Genomic DNA, 19515 nt, shown 5'->3' with positions numbered 1-19515 from the left:
ATGAGACTCCGCAACACCATCCGTAGGCAGTATCGGTATCAGCGTACTGGTCTGCCACCGTTTTAACAATATCATCCAAGCCAGGATATGGTGGATCTCAGAAATAACGATTTTGCAAACAAGGTTCAGATTGTGCTAAGCCGTTCTGGAAAACGACAATGATTTTAAAAAATAAGTCTAGGCCCATCCCTCCCCTTTTCCCTCTCCCCTTAGAATTCGGATTCATCCTTACTTTTAACCAGACCCCCTTCACTCTTTGGAATTTATAGAGACAGATAACAGCGCCAATAGGTCTTTGGCGATACAACGTTGAACTGCAGCGTTGGAAGAAAACACGGACACCATCATCTATACATGTACGAACCCACACCACAGCGCAAATCAAAACACGAAGTGGTGTCATTACTCATCGTCATCACTCAGCTTCGGCAGCTTTAGTTTACGATTTAATTCGCCGTCATTGAAAAATACCTTCTTTATAAAATAGAAAAGTAATCATTATTCCAACGTAATTTTTGAATAGCCAATAGCGTGCAGCGTTGGCCAAGGAAGACGGCATATTTTATTACGTTTGTTGAGCAATGATTTCGTATCTGCATTTATTATTGTTTTCTCAAGGTTTTCTGATGCGTGTGGTAATGATTGAAAATGGATGCAATCATAACGAAGTGAGAATCTTGCTATCGCAATATAATGATGATGACATCGATCATCCTCTTCCCTCGACTGATCATCAACGTCCACGCTGGCATATGTCATACTGACACCTGTCATTTATTGAGCCCTGGTGGTAAAGTTGGCGGGGGACTCCCAACAGTTTCAATGTGCACTCACGAGATGGCACTGCGATCACATAAGGGTGGTGTATCCATTGCCTTGTTCGAGGAATTGATTTGTGGGATATCTTGTTAATGAAATATCTTTGTTTTAACCCCAGTTGAAAAGGCCAATGCTCTTAGTCAACACTTTTTAAATTCGCATAACCTTGGCCAAGCCAATGCCACGAGCCTGCAGTATCGGAGGCAATGTCAAGAGTCGCTGCCACCCCCGCAATTGTCCCTGACGAAAGTAGAATATCGGCTGATGAGGTGATAGCAGCCATTAAATCAACCAAGAACATGAAGGCCGCTGGTGTCGGCTGAGTGGTCAACCTCGAGTTGAAAAACTTGAGTGTTGACTTCGTCGAGCAGCTTGCAGCGGTCTTCAATAAGTGTTTGGTGCTTGGCTACTTCCCAGCATGCTGGAAGTTAGCCAAAGTCATTTCAATCCACAAGCAAAGACCCTACCAGTGCCAAAAGCGATCGCCCCATAAGCCTCTTGTTCTACATCTCGAAGCTATTCGAAAAGTTGATACTCACTACTTGAATTTTCGCTCAGTGTGTAAAAACATTGTTTATTTTGGCAACACACCTGAAAAATTAAAAAAAAACAAGTAGTGAGAAATTTTGAACGATGGGTCGGATCAGCTTATCAACTCGCAGATTAATTCTGCACAAATGGTTTTCCGAAAAGTTGTCGTTTCGAGAATTGGCAAAAAGCGTGAAGTGCAGTAAATCTACAGTATTCAAGATTGTTAAGAAGTTTGGAGAAACGTGTTCTCTTGAAGATTTACCGAAATCTGGTCGCAAAAAGGGGGCATCGGACCAGAAAAAGGAGCTGGCAGCAGTACGCCTTTTAAAATCGCATAAACCGTGTTCCGTTCGTGAAATTTCCAAAAAAAAGGACATCAGCGTCGAAAATGTGCAGAATATCAAAAAACCCTAACAATATCAGAACCTACAAGAAGCAAAAAGCACTCAAAAGGACGGATTCACAGAAAGCTTTTTCGAAAATACGGTCACTGAACTTGTATGACGTTCTCCTTCAAAAGCCGAACCGGTGCATTTTGATGGACGACGAGACGTACGTCAAATTGGATACCAGTACACTTCCCGGGCCGCAATTTTTCAACACTGAGCAGAGGACAGATGTGCGTGATGATGTGCGAAACATCCGAACCGAAAAATTTGGGAAAAAAGGTTTTGGTGTGGCAAGCCATTTGCTCCTGTGGCTTGAAGAGTTCTTCGTATTTCACAACGGGCACAATCAATGGTGAAAATTACAGAAAAGAATGCATCAAAAAACAGCTTCTACCTATCTACCGAAAGCATACGGATCCTCCATTGTTTTGGCCGGATCTATGCTTCTGCTACGTTGGAGATGCTCAAGAAGGAAAAAGTTGATTTTGCTGAAAAATTCCTAAATTCCCCAAACTGCCCTGAACTGCGTTCTATCGAAAAATACTTGGCAATAATTAAACGGCATCTTAAGAAAATTTGATCTACAGCACAACGAAAAGTTAAGAAGAAAGTTGTGCAGAATCTAATGGGCGGTGTCAAGAGAAAAGTCCGAGCCTTCTTCAGAAATGAGAAGTCAACATTCAAACTCACGTGAAATCAGTCATATGTATGTTGATTTTCATTTATACAAAGTAAACTTATGAATTTGTTCGAAAATAAATATTTTCCTTTGAGAAACAGGTGTCTACTTTCCATTGTTCGGAAAATCATTCTCAAATCTCATTCATTGAGCCTCCCTGCGAGAATAAACTCACGTGTGAATGCGGCAAACAAAATTCACGCTTGAGATTCTCATGCATATTCACGCACTCACACTCACAACGGCGAAAAATCATTTCAGCTTTAAACTCATAAAAACCACTCAAACGTCAATTGATATCATTACGGCGAATGAGAACGACCCAAATTTCAGTTTAGTTCACTCATAATCGCCAAAAGTGCAGGAACTCAGCGATGAGTTAATTTGCCTCATGTTTTCCCAGGTTTTTCCAGGATTTTCCAGGGAAAAAATCCCGAATTTGAGAAAAGTAAAGATTGGTTTCACTCAGTATATTGGTACTACTCCGAGACTGAACAAAATTTTCCTTAAATTCCTCATTTTCCGGCAGATTTTTTAGGTTTTCCACAGGAAAGCATGAGACAAATTTTACTCATCGCTGAGTTCCTGCACTTTTGGCGATTATGAGTGAACTAAACTCAAATTTGGGTCGTTCTTATTCGCCGTGATGCCTATACATGTTGTGTAAGTTTTCCAACTCCTGATGCACAAACAATAGTAATAACAATCAATAACGCCAAAATATAAAGCAATGAATTTTTGAACCTGAAAACTCATCGGTGATTTTTGCGAAGTTGAATTTTACAAGGGAAAACTCATAGGCGCATAAACTCATGCATGAGTTTTTGAGTTTTTCCGAACACTGCTACTTTCATTAATGAACAGTCTTTACAAGCTGCATCGATACAACTTTCCGAGCTTCCTTGTTAAGATCATCAAAAACAACTTCTCGATGAACATTTCAAATGGTCCTATCTGCTTTAATCGATTCTCTTCATCGACTTTCTCTTTTCATAACCACTGCTATGCAAACAGATTTCGCGCTAATTCTACCACATAGTTTGATAAAGGAAGTTCTTATCTAGCGTCCAAAACGTCAAATACAACAGGGAAAGGTTTTGCAGCTGAGTAATTGACGAAAGAGAAAGTCGATGAAGAGAATCGATCAATGCAGATAGGACCTTTTGAAATGTGGTCTGGTGGTCAGACACTGGAGAAACGGAGTACCACAGACAAACAGACATAACACTCGAAAGTTGTTCATCGAACAAGCATTAAACGGACAATTTAAAAATATCGTAGTTGGTAGTACCACCACCTGTGGCGCGCATAGTCAATTCCCTTGCGTTTGACGTTTACACACTGCCCACCACAGTGTACTCAACAGATGGCGGTAATGTTTTAGCGACGATGTATTACAGTGAGAAATATTCAATGTGTTATGTCTGTTTGTCTGTGGGAGTACGTTTATCCTCGAAAGGTTTTTTTTTCATTTCGCAGGCAGGCAGGCTCAAATGTTATAAAAATAACTTAGCGGAGCCGGGTAACATGGAATACCAATTTTGGTACTCAAAATACAAAAAAAGGTATAAAAATGTATTTTATCATAGGATTTTTCTGGCTGGCGATCGAAGCGGCGACAAAGCGATCTTCTCCCGTGCACGCAACTTCTTTCTTTCCCGATTTTGTTCTTCATTTTCGTTGAACCCGAATCGTGATCGCTGCTGCTGCTTCTGAACGTCGTTTCCCGTTGCATGCTTTCCGCTACTCTCGTCGGTCGTCGGGGTCGTCTCGTCCATTTCGTTATCTTCATTCAACATCTCCAACCCCGTGTCCGTTTCCTGGTCGCTAATGACAAACGACGCACCTTCCACCACTACACCAGCATACGTACTGCTGCTGTTTTGTTTTCTTTCACTTTGCTTTCCTTTTTCCTTCAGTTGCTTCTCCGGTTCCTTCCGAGCCTTCCGCTTGGGGCAGGAAAGCTTCCGGTGTCCGTCCGCCTTGCACAGAAAACATTTATCTTTGTTGCTATCATAAAATATATTTCCTTTGCGATTGAAGAAATGTAATGACGTGGGGATTTCCTTCTTAACAACCATATATTATATACCGCTTATCCCTGTAAATACCTCAAAACCGTCGTTCGTTGCCATAATGAAAGATTAAATCCTCCGAATTGAATGTTAGAGCATGGAGCATCGCTTCCTCTGATTTGAACTTCATCAAGACTCCCCTTTCCTCACCAATGCGATAAACAGCTTCAATTTCAGCCGGATCCGTGTCGAGTGCTTTGGCGAAATTTACAATCGCTCCGATGTTTGGTTTAGCATCACAATGGCTGAAGCTAAACTTGATGGTGTTTTTTACTTCATACATCTTGTACCGTAGCGTAGCAACAAAAGGCACCGAACTGCTAGCAACGAACAAAGAGCAACTATATAATAGCGAAGACAACAAATCAAGAAGACTGGCAACTTTGCCAAAATCCAAGCGACAGATACAGCAGCGCTACACTTGAGTGAAGGTGGAAGCAACGCATAGAAAAATTAGCAAATACACATACCCTTTTTCTGAGGATGTAATCTTTGCTATCAAATTCGTTCCAAGCATTTACCTTTGAGCGGCAGATGGCGCAATTGTACCTGTCTCATAGCGTACGTATGAGAAAATGGAAGAGTTGCCAGTCTTCTTGATTTGTTGTCTTCGATAATAGCGAGTCTCGAAAACAGGCTTTCGCCTGGTTCACACCCAAATAAAAAAAATCAACTGCCGCTGTAGACAGCTGTTAGACAACTCACCTCGAAAGGTTCAGAGACGTCTGTCTTATATCAAATCAGCAGATCATATGCGATCTTGCAAATTAGGTTAAGTTATGCGTAGTTAGAGGTTATCAAATTATATTTTAAATTCAATCAAAACGCTCATCAAAGGGGTATCATGTAAACTAGTTGAAAACGTAAACACGTAAATTAGAATAACAAATTAAACAAAGATGAAAAGCACTTCATGCTAATCAATTGAAATGTACGAAAAATTAAAAATCATAATCAATGGAATATAAAACGTTATTTTAATACTGAAAGGAATATTAGTATAAACATATATCAAGAGGTTGTAGTGCCAGGTCTTTAGTCAAAATTCACTGTTTATACTGCACCAGGGTAGAGATATAGATTTGGCATCACAGAATTACCCAGAATTGGGTTACACAGGGGTCAAAAGAATCCTGCTTTATTATTGTTTTACATCAACAGGCTGGATGAAGCCCCAATGATTTTAACCTTATCAACTATGGTAAAAAAAATACATTCAAGCATGGTCATAACATAAAAAAAAACATTAAAAAACGTATATCTTATAGTCAATATCTTAACTCCTGCCGGCGAAAAACAGAAGACAACTTTCGACGAAGCGCATCACGGGAGAGATGAAAGTCGAAAACAGATGCAACTCTGTTGAATGTTCTCTGCAGTCCGCAAATCGCACCGTACGCTCCATAATTTGTGCGACGTAGAGGCAGTCTTAGCATAAGGTTATTACGAAGCGGTCGGGGTTGAACATTCAGGTCAATTTGCCTCAGGATAGCCTCACAATCTGTCCTTCCTTGTAGAATATCGGCCACGGTTAGGGCTCTGCTTATGTCTCTTCTAGCCCGGAGATGTTCTAGGTCGATAAGTTGACAACGGCTTTCGTAACTTGGTAATCGAAACGGATCATTCCAAGGCAATCTACGCAACGCAAAACGAAGAAAGCGACGTTGAACAGATTCAATTCTCTCGGCACCGTTGTTGTAGTTTGGGTTCCAAACCGCTGAACAATACTCAAGCGTCGATCGAACAATCAAACAATAGAGAGATTTTAGACAGTAGATATCAGTGAAGTTTTTAGCTATCCTAAAAATGAACCCTAAAGTTCTTGACGCCTTATCAACAACATATGCAATGTGTTGCTTGAATTAAAGCTGCGAATCCAAGATCACACCCAAGTCTTTCACCTGATTCACGCGTTCGATTGTCGAGCCAAGCAGGTCATAGCTAAATAGTATCGGTTGTTGTTTTCGTGAGAACGTAATAGCGGAGCATTTGGCTGGGTTCACTACCATTCTGTTTAACCTGCACCAACTAGCGAATACATTCAGTTGACGTTGAAGAAAGTGACAGTCAGCAATGGAGCAGATTTGTAGGAAGATTTTGAGATCAACTGCATATGATAACCGAGGAGCTTCGATGACCAGATGCACGTCGTTGAAGTACAGTATAAAAATTAACGGTCCCATGTGGCTTCCCTGAGGTATACCTGATGTGGCGAAGAAGCTAGCTGATCTGCAATCTCCTATGGCAACTTTTAGTTGCCGACCGGTAAGATATGATCGAAACCAACTCAGAAGATTACCGCATACACCGAGTCTGCCGAGTTTAGCAATCGCAATAGCATGGTTCAACTTGTCGAATGCTGCGGATAGGTCTGAATAAATACGTCCGTTTGAACCCGATCCGACATGCTTTCGGTTATATACGATGTGTGACACAGCAGAGTGGTAGTTGTAGAGCGGCCGACAGTAAACCCATGTTGATCAGCACTCAAATACTGCTTGCAATGGGACAGCAACGGTTCCATAATCACTAGCTCGAATAGCTTCGAAACGGCACTTAACGATGTAATTCCTCGATAGTTATCCACAGCTCGTTTCCTTCCTTTTTTTTGGACGGGAAACATGTGCGCAAATTTCCAGCAAGATGGAAAAATGCCACCTGAGAGAGACATTCGGAACAGGCGAAGAAGCGGAATTAACAAGCTAGCAATATGTCTCTTCAAAAATACAGATGGAACTCCATCAGGTCCAGGATTGAAGGATGACTTGAGCAGAGTCGCGGCCTTAGAAATCATTTCTGCATTAACATCAATTGCACCCAGCGTTTGATCGTTTACTGGAACGTTTCTGGCAGCCAGGTTAATATGGTCGTTAGTTAGTGTCTCATTAGTGAATACACTGGCAAACTTTTCGGAAAAAAATGTGGCATATATCCTGAACAGTGGTAGCAACTTCTCCGTTGAATTCCATAGACGATGGGAGGCCGGATTCCCTGCGTTGCTCGTTCACGTAGTTGCAAAAGGATTTCGGGTGTAGCTTAAGTTTGCGCTGGATGCCTCGTTGGAAACTTGAAAAGCATTCACGACTGACTCGCTGGTACATGTCATTCAGCCTCACATAATGTAGTTTCAGAGGATGCGTGCGATACTTCGTAAATCTTCTCAATGCTGCTCTCTTGATTGGCTTCAACCTACGTAGCTCTCTCGTCTGCCAGGGAGGGTGAGACATTTTGTGGTGAGTTCTTTTCGGGACGTGTCTGTCAATGACATATGCCAAGACATGTGAAAAGGTTTGCGCTACAGCCTCAACGTCATCTGGATCAAGGATGTTCTCCCATACCATGCTAGACAACACATCTATGATGCTACGGTGGTCAGCTTTACGGAAGTCATAAGAAACCGTAGCAGTATAGTCGCCGAAATCACGCACGAGTTTGTCCTCAACAGTGACAAGTAGAGGAGGGTGATGTGGAACTAGCTTAGTTAGTGCACAAGGAGCCGAGGAAATTGATGGAGCCCTGTCCTGTGTGCTCACGAAGCAGAGGTCCAAACTACGACCATTTTCGTTAACTACATGGTTAATTTGAGAAAGCGTCGCTGCGCTGTAAAGGGTGTCCACGATGAAATTACCACACACAAAATTGATTCGCAAAATTCGAGTTTTCATCCGATTGCCATCAAATTTTCAGGGATTGAGGAATAACTATTAAACTTCATTTTACCATTTTACTCGTATTTTATTTACAGTCCATACGGAAATGCCCGCACCTTGGCCTTAACCCTGGCCATAAGATTCTGCACAACCTGTGAATCAACCGTTTTTTGCATGTAAACCCATACTTTCTTCAGTTCCTCGACTGTCTTCACTACCTTAGGTCGTTTAAGAAGGTGCTGCTTCATAATCGCCCAGTACTTCTCGATGGGGCGGAGCTCTGGAGTGTTGAACATTTTCGGCACGAAATTGACCTTATTGTCCGCATACCACTTCAGCACGTCCTTGGAGTAGTGGCATGAGGCCAAATCCGGCCAGAAGATTGTTGGGACGTTGTGGGCCTTCAGGAGAGGAAGCAGCCGCTTCTGGAGGCACTCTTTTATGAACACCTGTCCGTTCATCGTGTCCTGGGTCACGAAAGGTGCACTCCGCTTCCCGCACGTGCAGATGGCTTTCCAAACCAGGAATTTCTTCGCAAATTTGGACATCTTCTGAGTGCGGACATGCTCCGGAACGCTAAACTTATCCTTGGCCGTGAAAAACAGGTTGCCGGTGATCTGTTCGAAGTCGGCCTTCACATATGTTTCGTCGTCCATGATGCAGCATTCAACTTTCGTCAGCATGTTGAGGTACAACTTCCTGGCACGGGTTTTGGCGGACTTGTTCTGCTTCTCGTCGCGATTAGGGGCCTTTTGTACCTTGAACGTTCGAAGCCCAGCCTTAGTTTTGGCCTTCTGGACAAAACTTCGGCTTAGGTGCAGCTTCTTAGCCACATCCCTAACGGAGGCGTTCGGATTTTGGTTGAAGGCCCCAACTACGCGGTTGTGATTTTTGGTGTTGTACGGAATACTTTTTCCTTCACTTCTGGGCTTCCGATCGATGGTCAACCGTTCCTCGAACCGCTTAATCACTCGCGACACCGTGGAATTCGCGATTCCCAACGTTTTAGCGATGGAACGATGCGAGAGATCATTGTTCTCGTGATGAATGCGCAAGATTTTATCACGCACGAGCTGTTCTTTCGACTCCATTTCCGCGAGTTTTGATCACAGGACTTTAAAACTTGCAGGATGTAAATAATGCAGTATGAACTAAATCCACCCAAATTTTCATTAAATTCTACCCAACGGTTAAAAAGTTAGAGCAATTTCATAGTGTGGCAATTTCATCGTGGACACCCTTTAGTTATCGAGAAGGCTAATAGCTTCTGCGTGAAATGTATAGAGCTACCAGGATCTGGATACAGGAATCCGCTATGAGATGGACTCCACGAAACGCCTGGCAGATTGAAGTCACCAAAAATGAATATCTCATCAACTGGAGTGGAACTTTCGACAACTGTGAAAACTGACCGACAGTGAGTATCGATGAGTTCATTGTCGCGGACTCGATGAGGTGGAATGTACAGAGCGCATAGAAATAGTGTGCTATCACCCAGATTGATGGCTGTCCAAACCTGCTCCACATAGTTCCATGAATCGTTTTCGATGGCCTTTGCCTCCAACCCGCTACGGACAGCTACAAGGACACCTCCACCAGTAGATTTACGGCTGTTATTAGGATTCCGATCGCAACGGAAGACCTCGTAGTCAGGACCGAAGACTTGACTGGAAAGCGTTCGATAATCCAGCCACGTTTCGCACAGGACAATAATATCTTTAAAATGCCGTATAGTAAGAAAGTTGTTGAAAACAGAGGATAGTCAAAGTAAGAGTGATATTAGTTAAAAATTTGAAAAATAAAGAGGTAGAAATGGATGATTTGCTATACCTTCGGAACAAGTACCTAGACACGAGACATGGCCTACGGGAGCGAACAGGGTGTAATTAAAGTAGTTAAAGCTGTAATTAATGGATATCCCTAAACGTTTTCCGTTGGTATTTGTTCCGCGACATGTTCAAATTACACTTGTCAATTTCAAAAGCACCCCGCTTACCTCAAATGTTACGGCCAACATCGTGTTGTGATATACAACTACAATCGCACTATTTTATTGAAATCATTTCACCTGTGAAAAATCATAAATCAATTAGCAACGAAGGACATACAAAACAGAACACATTAACTCTTCGAGCATCAAACAAAAATCACATTTTTCGTAATATATTCGGCAATTTTCAAAAGATTTCTGATGTTTTTATCTTGTTGGAAAGGATATTAGTTAGTACTGAAAGAGTTTTGGCCTCTGGAAAACAAATGTTGAAAAATAATAGTCTGAATTTTAAGGTGCAATGACAAAAACAGGAAGCGTGACCAACATATTAATGAACATTTGAGGAAATAACCTTTACAATAGTATAACAACATAAGAAAACGAATACATAGAATCCGATTCATTTTTTTTTTTTTTCAAAGTGTCGAGTTCATTTTCAGTTTGGTGCTCGAAGAGTGAAGAAAAATGACACCATCTTACACATTGGGATTTGTAACAAGTCTCTATTTTCCCGGCAGTTTGAACACTTTCGTTCACAGCAGCGACATGCTCCTTTTCGTTTATGACTAAACAGGTTTTCTTGAAAGCAGTCGCAGTTTAAATCTAAGCACTGGTTAACAACACGACTACCACCGGTCTACGATGCGCTTTGGAAGCTTTTTAGTTCACAAATTCAACTTTGCCCCGGGGAGCTGCTGCCGTTTTCAGGAATTTTAATATCTTCGCTGTCCGCTACCGTAATGCTGTAGGATCGCTCCTGGAACTCGTAGTCGATCCGGAGAAGCTTTTCCTCTCCGAAGCACGGGTCATAGAAACCGGGCAGCTCGCTCTGAAGTTAGAAGTTGAGAATTCAGATATTTTTTTCCCAGTGGAAATTTCAGGATTTACCTTTGTCGAACCATACAACTGCAGGCGGGAATCCTTAACGAGGCACTGCAGCGGAAGTCTGACATCGATCACGTTCGGGTTGTGCTGAATGAATCCCATTTCGTCGCGCTGTTCGATGGAGACATTTTCATCAGCGTTAAATTTTCCGTACAAAGCCGTCACGATGATCAAGCCTTTTCGCTTCTGTTCGTCGTTGCGAATGCGTTCGTACAGCGCCCCCATCAGGGCGATGGCCGATTCCGCTTCCCGGCGCTTTTCAGCCATGCTGTGGAGAAAAGTGCGTTAGATTCGTCGTGATGGAATTAGTTTTTAACGTTGTAGCGTACCGCGATCGATTGGTTTCCTTGACCTTTTCGATATTTCGCTGTTTGGCCGCCTCGTTCATTGGATCTATGAGCATCTTTTTCAGTACAAAGTACGTTAGTAGAGGCGTCACAGTGGCGTAGAATATAGCCGCCGGAATTATTTCTTCGCTTAGGTGAATCGGAAATAGGTACGTCTGTGTCGAACGAATGATCCTGGAAAGTATGAGCATTGAAAGACCGTATATGGATAAATTCGCTATCTTACTTCACTTTCAGCGTTACTCCAGTAGGGACACCTAAACTGACGGTTGCCACAACAGAGCTGTATTTGGAAACCTTCTTCTCGGCACCGTACTCCGCCAGGAATCCGAACGTGCCTCCCCTGAAGTATATAAACTTTCAAACTGCTCGGAAATTGAATTGAAAATGTTTAACTTACTTTAGCGCTACCCTCAGCTTGAGCTCCTGTTCGAGGAACTTTCTCGTATAGCTGGCAGTGAGATAGCAGTGAGGAATGCCAAGCGTACCGCTCAGATTATAGTGATACCTTTCCGCGTTGTGCTCAATCGTGGTCGACATCGAACTCTGCAAACCGGCGTTGTAGGTCAAGTAGCCAACCGTATGTTTGTCTAGTTGGATTGCCAATGCTGCAAAGACGTAATTGCAGAAGATGTTTTCACATTAAAACTAGTTCGACCACTTACTGCTAGCAATTCCAGGAATGATAGCATTCTGTCGAAAGTTCACCGTCGTGCCTCCGTTCAAAAAGAGTCGATTGGTGAGATTTCTCGAACCCTTCAGCCCCAGCACAGGTCCGCTACCAGCCCCGCAATCCACTTCGAACCATCCCTTATTAATCAGTCTTCTTCCGGACAGAAGGAAATTGCCGCTACCAACCCCATTCTGCAGATGAAGGTTTCCGGAAAGCGTTGCCGTGTCTGTCCGGGACAGTGGAGCCTCGATCGACTGCGACATGCTCATTCCGGAGACTTCAATTGTAGGAAACAGCCCCCCATCATCGTAGTCATCTTCATACCGGCTAAAGATGTCCGTTGCATTGATCTGCACCGTGATGTTGCCCCGAGGATTGGTCTTCTGCTGCAGTCGCCTTTCCTCACGTTCACGGGCCAGCCGCTCGTACTCCTCTCGAATTTCCGCTGGCGTCCGCGTTCGCTGAATCAACTCCCAACCTTCCGTTTCGAGACCCTTGTTCCCGAGGGAATCATAGATTGCACGCTGATGCGGATCCGACAGCACCTCATACGCTTTCTTCGTTCGATTGAACATCATCTCCGCCTTCTCCTTGTTGCGAACGTCGATATGCTTGTCCGGATGGTACATCCGACTGAAGTTCCTGTAGGCAGTGCTGATATCCTCCGGCGTTGCCTGCGTGGGAAAACCATCGTTTAATATCTTCGCGAAAATCGCTTCTTGATGTAATCGAAAGGTTAGATTACGAAACCAACTCGTTCAAACCCGCTGCCGGCGCGCAGACGGGATCGCTGCGAGAATTTTAATTAAAATCAAACCTACATTTCGCGGTACATTCAGGAATGCATAGTAATCCTCCTCCACAAATTCCAGCTCGTCGTTATCGTCCATACTGGTTGATTTTTACGATTCAAGATTCAAAAAGGTTTCAATATTATTCTGCAGGTTTTTCTCAATTTGCGGCTCTGTTTTTCCAGCTGATTCGCGACTGTTCTGATCGCGATGAAATTTTACGAAGCGTCAACATGCGAGATTAGCCCAGTGGGGTTCGATTGATTCGAATGAACAGTATCGGTTGAAGATTGTTCAACCGGCACTTCCAGCGGAAAAAATACTGTTTACACAGCAAAAAAAGTTGTTGAATATTACATCGAAACTGATGCAACCAGGTCAATCCATCGATTGTGTAATATCACATTGTACGATGTACATCGATTTTGCGAACAAAATTACATCCATTGATGTAATATTGTATCTGCTTTTTGCTATTACATCATTATTTCATACATCAGCTTGAATTACGTTGATCGATATTACATTTTTTTTTGCTGTGTAATTTCACAGAATTTTCTGAAAGCTTTGAGATATTTAATACATATTTTCAATTAAAAATTTTATTGTAAATACTTCCTAATATAATTTACAAATTCGGCTCATAATTCATAATTATGCAAATAAAAAATAATGCCTCTTTTATCCTGACCGTACTGTTGACAGTCATACCCCTCACAAATCGTTAGAATTTGCTTCGAATGCTTGATTGGGAAATAAAAAACACCAACGCACACCAATAGCTCCTGTCATCTCTGCGAAGAATCCGAAAAATCGCAAAACGATCCTGTGGCGAGTGTTCCGAGGAGAAGCCAAATTACGCTCGAAAAAACTTTCTATCGACTTAGTTTTTCGCGAAGATATTTCCCGAAATGGCATCGCTCATTCTGAGGTACGAATTACTATCCGTTTCCCGTGCAGTGCTACTTAAATTCCATTCCCAAAATTCCTGTTTACGGATTACATAATGTTGCCCCGAGCTGACCGACCGACCGATTATGTTTGCGTTAGATCACAGCTAAAGAAAAGCTTTTCCTACTCCACAGAAACGCCTGCCGACGCACTTTGCTGCAAAGCCAAAACACTGCTGGGCCACTTTTTGCCGTACGTACCGTGGTGCTGAAACCGGTGCAGGCGGACAACCGTCCCGGAGAGTCGCACGATGATCGCAATGCTCGGCTTCAGCGACCCCAGTCTCCCCATTTGTCCATCTACGCTCCGCAGCTCACCAGTATGCTGTCGATCACGCATCGCATGACCGGTATGGCTTTGGCCGGGTACGCCACCATGATGGGACTGGGAGCGCTGGCTTTGCCGCACGATGCCACCCATTATCTGACCATGCTGGAAGGACTGAGCGCTCCCACGCTGATGGCACTTAAATTCACCTTGGCCTATCCATTCGCTTTCCACTCCGTCAACGGAGTACGTCATCTGTTCTGGGATATGGGAAAGTTCCTGACCATCAAGGAGGTCTACACCACCGGATACACTATGCTGGCAGTTTCCGGTGTGGTAGCCGCGGCCCTAACCTTCATGTAAGCGGAGGTAACCAGTGACTAGCAACTATTCGGGTGAGATAGGCTACCCTCTCAGGGCTTGCATTGATCGTGCTTTTAAAGCTAGTTATCTCACGAACATTGTCTAAAAGATTATTTATTTGGAATTCATAAGTCGGTATTAAATGTAATTCATAAAATCAATTGTTTATTTTAGATATCTAAGAAAGAAAATTCTATGTCCTTAGTAAAAAAAAACTATATCCAGAAATACAGCTTCATAGTTGATTCCCGATAAGTCAGGATAAATCTAATCTAATCTAATTAAGTCTTGCATTGATGGTGGTAAACTCCGAACGGTATTACCCTGGGATTGAATCCCGATCAAGTTTGTGTTAATCAGATTCAATCCGATTCGACTAGAAACGCGTCTTATTTCTGAAACATGTGCCCCTTATAGTACTTTAGTTCCTCAATGCTTTCCTCGATGTCATTCAACGCTCTGTGCACCAGCTTCTTGGATGGGCAGTGGCTGAAAACCGCACCGTTCCAGCGCTTGCACAGTTCCTTAACGGTACTGACGTCCACAGTCCTGTAGTGCAAATACTCGTTCAACCGAGGCATGTAGCGATTCAAGAACATCCGGTCCATAAACACCGAATTACCTGCCAATGGACAAGCCCTTTCCGGACAGTACTTTTTGACAAAATTCAGAACCAAATCTTCCGCTTCCGCTACATTCACCTTCGAATCCCGTACCGCCTGGGTGAGTCCCGTTTTCGCATGGTTCACCTGGCACCATTCGTTCATGGCTGCGAGTATCTCGTCCGGTTCATGAATTACAACATCTGGGCCACTTTCCAAAATTTCCAGATTCTTGTTCGTGACAATGCAGGCAATTTCAATTATGCGATCCTTTTCGACGTCCAGTCCGGTCATTTCCAGATCAATCCAAACCAGATTATGCTGAGAAGGAACTATTGGTTTCGCAGCCGAGGTGGACATTTTAGCAACTGAAAGAATCAAGCTAGGTGTTGTTTATCATTTCATAATAGCATACGGTTTAAGATGGTACAAGGTAGGTACTTACACAAATGCTTCTGCAGCTGATAACAATGCTTGAAAGGCAGTTTCATCTGTGACGGATCTACTAGAAGATATTTGCCTGGAAAGCTAAGCAGAATCAGACAAGGAACAATAAATATAAAATATGTACCATCCGAAAAAGGAAGAATTTTCCGAACTACTTACCGGATTTGTAGCTTTGGTAAATTTCCCTTAATTTACCCTTCCCTTAGTTTTATGCGTCTATTCTCGAGTATAATAAATTTCACATGCGTGCAAGCAGGGTTAACATTAAATGTTAATTTTAAATTAAATTTCAATTTGTTAATGTTATTTATTTCACTGGCATTTGGCGCCTTCCCCTGATACTCATGTGCTGACCATGTGATATTGAGGTGGGAGGGACGCAATGACGTTTATATAAGGTCTGGCCCTGTTGACACAACAGTATTAGTGAATTATTGGGTGAAATTCGTTGTTGACACTTATACTATCGCGCTCCCTATGCACTCTACACAAGCTCTCAGCTGGTGTTACGTAATACTGTTTGTTTTGAAATCGTTCACTTCTTAGCTCTGTGATTGTTGATATTTTATGAATTCATTAATTTGTAGTTTTTATTGACGATTTTGGGTGAAAATGGTTAAATGTGCTTTGCAAAAATGTGCCGTGTCGAGTTACCATATAAGGAAACACAATCTTCCGATCCAACTGCACGCATTTCCCAGGGAAAATACCCGACGCCGAAAGTGGCTGACGTTTTGTTCGCTGAAAGATCAATCCGTGCCACTATTTTTGTGTTCCCGTCATTTCGAGCAGGAGGATTTCGAAAACGTTTACAGTATAGCGATATCCGGCGTGTCTTGTCCCGAGAAGGTAATGAGTGTTTTAAAACAATTTAAAATGTATTCAACCAAACCATTTAAATTTTATTTTACAGCTGTTCCATCGATTCGTCTCCCCGAGCCGGAACATCCATCAGATCGTTCATTGCGGGCTCAGCGAAAATCTCGTGCAAGTCTTGTGGCGCAGATGCTGGAACAACACGACCAGGTGAAAAAAATCGTGTCTTCCGAAACATTACCAGCAAATATTCTGGAAATTATTCAGCGAAATCCAATGTTCAATGACGAAACCGGATCCGAATTTATCGAAGAGAAGAGCAGTCAGATTGACAAGAGCCTGCATGTAGATGCAGCTAGCAACAGCAGCTCGTTGAATGCATCAATTTTGGACCGTTCAGACTTAGTGCTTGATGTCTCGTCCCGCTTTGATTTGTATGCTGGGTGCACCGATCGATCCAGTTTCTTAAATACGACATTGAACAGCAGCGTACTGCCCGATGGAAATGACTCTGGAGTATTTGATCTGAATGTTAACATGACTGTCCTTTGTGATGCCATTTCTACCCTTGAACACCCCGAATAGAAATTGTAATGTAGAAAACATCAGCATACATCTTCAATACATTAAATTTTAACGTGTATTGCTGTACCCTTAATGTATTCAGACTTCAGTGTGACGTCCAAGTACATAAAAATACATTAGCCTCAAACGTTACATCAGAATCAAACGTCTTGACGATGTAAAATTTGACATCAGAATACATCCAATGACAACAGAACCTACACAGAAAAAAAAGTTGTTGAATATTACATCCAAACTGCTGCAACCAGGTCAATACATCGGTTGTGTAATATCACATTGTACGATGTACATCGATTTTGCGAACAAAATTACATCCATTAATGTAATATTGTTTCTGCGTTTTGCTATTACATCATTATTTCATACATCAGCTTGAATTACGTTGGTCGATATTACATTTTTTTTTTGCTGTGTAACGTTACATTAAAATCAAAATTCATCACGATGTAATTTGTTGCACGCATAAAACATCAGAATACATCCAATGACAACAGAACCAAACGTTGTTGAATGAAAAATGCTTTAATTTGCGTTGTGAAAAATTGTTATTCTGATGTAAACAAACAGTTTGGTTGACGTTTCTTCTCGAACTCACGTGGCGCACTCTACGTTGGTGGTGCATTAAAAAGGCGTATAGGTCGTATGAATAAAAGCGTTATCTTTACTTTTCCCGTAATAAAAGCACGGGAAAGTAAAGTCAACTCTTTTTATACATAGACCTTTTTGACGTTTATTCATCTTTCTCTATCTAGCACACATGGATGAATGGACGGTTTGTTTTCCCACTAATCTGTTTCCCTCTTGCTCGGACTCGTTCGTTTTAAATGGTACAGTAGTGTGCGCCGATTAATCGTCAAAAAGCTCTATACACAGCAAAAAAAGTTGTTGAATATTACATCGAAACTGCTGCAACCAGGTCAATCCATCGGTTGTGTAATATCGCATTGTACAATGTACATCGATTTTGCGAACAAAATTACATCCATTGATGTAATATTGTATCTGCGTTTTGCTATTACATCATTATTTCATACATCAGCTTGAATTACGTTGATCGATATTACATTTTTTTTTGCTGTGTACGGCCCAATGCATCAGACGAAATTGAGTACGATCGGCTCACCCGGTGAGTTAGCTGAAGCAACCGTGCGCTGTATTTTGATTAAAAAACAAACTGGCAACCCTACCCTTAATTAATATCACCAAGGGGGGAGGGTGGCTGTCAAATACGAACAATCGTCGCCTACCTCGCATAACTGGTTCCAAACGTAAACAAGCCATAAGAAACCTATATACAGGGTTTGTTTACCTTTGGAACCAATTTTATACAAGAATGATCAGTCTGATCAGTAGGCTGATTTGACAGCACGTCCCTCCCAATGACGTTTATATAAGGTCTGGGTCAACATACCGCTTTGTTGTATTGGAATCCATAATGTTGTAAACATCGCTGAGCTAGCGAGTGATGACGTAATACTAGCACAACATTCTATGGGCGTGTATGGAGTAAAATTATAGAATCGGCTAAATAAATGAGATACTTACTTTATGTTCCACAATTTCAACATCATACCCATGATTAAAAAGGCATTAACCATCCAAAAGTATTATTTCCTCCGTCTTCCCCCTTAATTAGAAAAAAAAACAGAATGCTAAGCAAGTATAGAATATCCATAATTGCTTCTAATGTGTTCAATGATAACGTTTTGAAAGCTAATTGGTGGATGAGTATAATTGCTTCCAGGAACTATAGGGGTTGTACACAGCCCACGTGGACAATTAAAAGAAGAAAATGTTAATAAATCATTCCTCACGAACGGAGATGCATCAGCTCTTTATCATTATCGTTAATTTTAATTAATCAGGTACATCGAATACCCAACTCTTTGTTTTGTTATAATCATGGACAAAGGCATTAGCTATTTCCTTTGCCGTCCAGACAACCTTCTTTTTTGTGCCCAACATTAAATTCGTCTGATTTTCTGAAAACAACTTAAGAAAGGCTCCACGAATTCGTTTTTCGATAACGGTTTCGGAAACAGAACCCATCTCATCACAAGCTTTCCGAAGAGTATCGTTGTTCTTGGTTAAATCGTTGATCTGTTTGGTCATTTTCTTCAGCAGTAGGTCGTTGCTTTTGATTTTTGATTTCTTGATTCGTACCTAGAAATAGTAAAAAACAAACCAAAAAGATGTCTCATCAGTACATTGACTTCGAAACTGAAAGAGGCAGCAAAGAAATAACGGCGGGCGGACTGTATTACCCACCTCATTAATTGAAGGGATTTCAGTACATACAAATAAAAAATACCTCAGCTCGTAAATTGTGGATGGTCTGTCGTTGGTTTTTGATGACTCCATGAAGTTGGCTTATGGATCCTCGCTTTGGAATATCGTTTTTCACAGTTGTATGACTGCTAGACTCCATACTTGCGAATATTTGACGAAACACAGAATCGTCTCTACCTCGGGATTTGATTTCAATCGAACCGGCTGAATCAGGGTACTCACCCCGAATAGAAATTTACATTAGCCCAACGTTTGATTTTGATGTCTACATCAGCATCGAAATCAAATGTATGCCTGATGTCAAACATTAGAAAACATTATGATTTAGTTGTATTTAAGCAACGTAACATGGTGTATACATCA

The 19515-nt window shown here is 42.0% G+C and overlaps 3 protein-coding genes across 5 annotated transcripts; 1 reads left to right on the top strand and 2 right to left on the bottom strand.

Annotated features, from left to right (window-relative positions):
- Positions 1 to 10616: 10616 nt before the first annotated feature.
- On the bottom strand, positions 10617 to 13000 carry LOC135701912 (dnaJ homolog subfamily C member 11). The gene is made up of 7 exons (XM_065222859.1): positions 12863 to 13000; positions 12034 to 12715; positions 11769 to 11976; positions 11595 to 11711; positions 11351 to 11542; positions 11025 to 11289; positions 10617 to 10965 (listed from the first exon to the last, which is right to left on the bottom strand). The coding sequence occupies exons 1-7, from the start codon at positions 12929 to 12931 to the stop codon at positions 10810 to 10812; spliced, it is 1689 nt and encodes a 562-aa protein (XP_065078931.1). The 5' UTR covers positions 12932 to 13000; the 3' UTR covers positions 10617 to 10809.
- A 616-nt stretch (positions 13001 to 13616) lies between these two features.
- Positions 13617 to 14570, top strand: SdhC (Succinate dehydrogenase, subunit C). Its single transcript, XM_065222899.1, has 2 exons — positions 13617 to 13763; positions 13918 to 14570. Exons 1-2 carry the CDS (start codon positions 13744 to 13746, stop codon positions 14411 to 14413), a joined length of 516 nt encoding a protein of 171 aa, XP_065078971.1. The 5' UTR covers positions 13617 to 13743; the 3' UTR covers positions 14414 to 14570.
- Positions 14323 to 15770, bottom strand: LOC135701942 (probable oligoribonuclease). Of its 3 annotated transcripts, none has more exons than XM_065222895.1 (3): positions 15622 to 15770; positions 15461 to 15543; positions 14323 to 15383 (listed from the first exon to the last, which is right to left on the bottom strand). In XM_065222895.1, the coding sequence occupies exons 2-3, from the start codon at positions 15504 to 15506 to the stop codon at positions 14803 to 14805; spliced, it is 627 nt and encodes a 208-aa protein (XP_065078967.1). In that variant the 5' UTR covers positions 15507 to 15543; positions 15622 to 15770; the 3' UTR covers positions 14323 to 14802. The 3 variants fall into 3 exon arrangements, with proteins under 3 accessions (XP_065078967.1, XP_065078968.1, XP_065078969.1); XM_065222896.1 differs by having other exon boundaries at positions 15461 to 15535; XM_065222897.1 differs by lacking the exon at positions 15622 to 15770 and having other exon boundaries at positions 15457 to 15484.
- Between the last annotated feature and the right edge of the window lie 3745 nt (positions 15771 to 19515).

This window comes from Ochlerotatus camptorhynchus, unplaced genomic scaffold (genome assembly GCF_037179485.1).
Source record: "Ochlerotatus camptorhynchus isolate MF236.1 unplaced genomic scaffold, CSIRO-AGI_Acam_v1.1 ptg000180l, whole genome shotgun sequence".
In the NCBI taxonomy this organism is placed as follows: Eukaryota; Metazoa; Arthropoda; class Insecta; order Diptera; family Culicidae; genus Ochlerotatus; species Ochlerotatus camptorhynchus.
The sequence above is the reverse complement of the archived record's forward strand: the minus strand, read 5'-3'. Positions and strand labels throughout refer to the sequence as shown.

Excerpts from the sequence above, each read along its gene's own strand:
- LOC135701912 (XM_065222859.1), bottom strand. The coding sequence starts at position 12,931 with ATGGACGATAACGACGAGCTGGAATTTGTGGAGGAGGATTACTATGCA. Across the intron at positions 12,716-12,862 it reads TCCTGAATGTACCGCGAAAT|GCAACGCCGGAGGATATCAG; the intron begins GTAGGTTTGATT and ends TTTCCCACGCAG. Across the intron at positions 11,977-12,033 it reads CATTCCTGGAATTGCTAGCA|CATTGGCAATCCAACTAGAC; the intron begins GTAAGTGGTCGA and ends ACGTCTTTGCAG.
- SdhC (XM_065222899.1), top strand. The coding sequence starts at position 13,744 with ATGGCATCGCTCATTCTGAG. Across the intron at positions 13,764-13,917 it reads ATGGCATCGCTCATTCTGAG|AAACGCCTGCCGACGCACTT; the intron begins GTACGAATTACT and ends CCTACTCCACAG.
- LOC135701942 (XM_065222895.1), bottom strand. The coding sequence starts at position 15,506 with ATGAAACTGCCTTTCAAGCATTGTTATCAGCTGCAGAAGCATTTGT. Across the intron at positions 15,384-15,460 it reads TCAGCTGCAGAAGCATTTGT|TTGCTAAAATGTCCACCTCG; the intron begins GTAAGTACCTAC and ends TGATTCTTTCAG.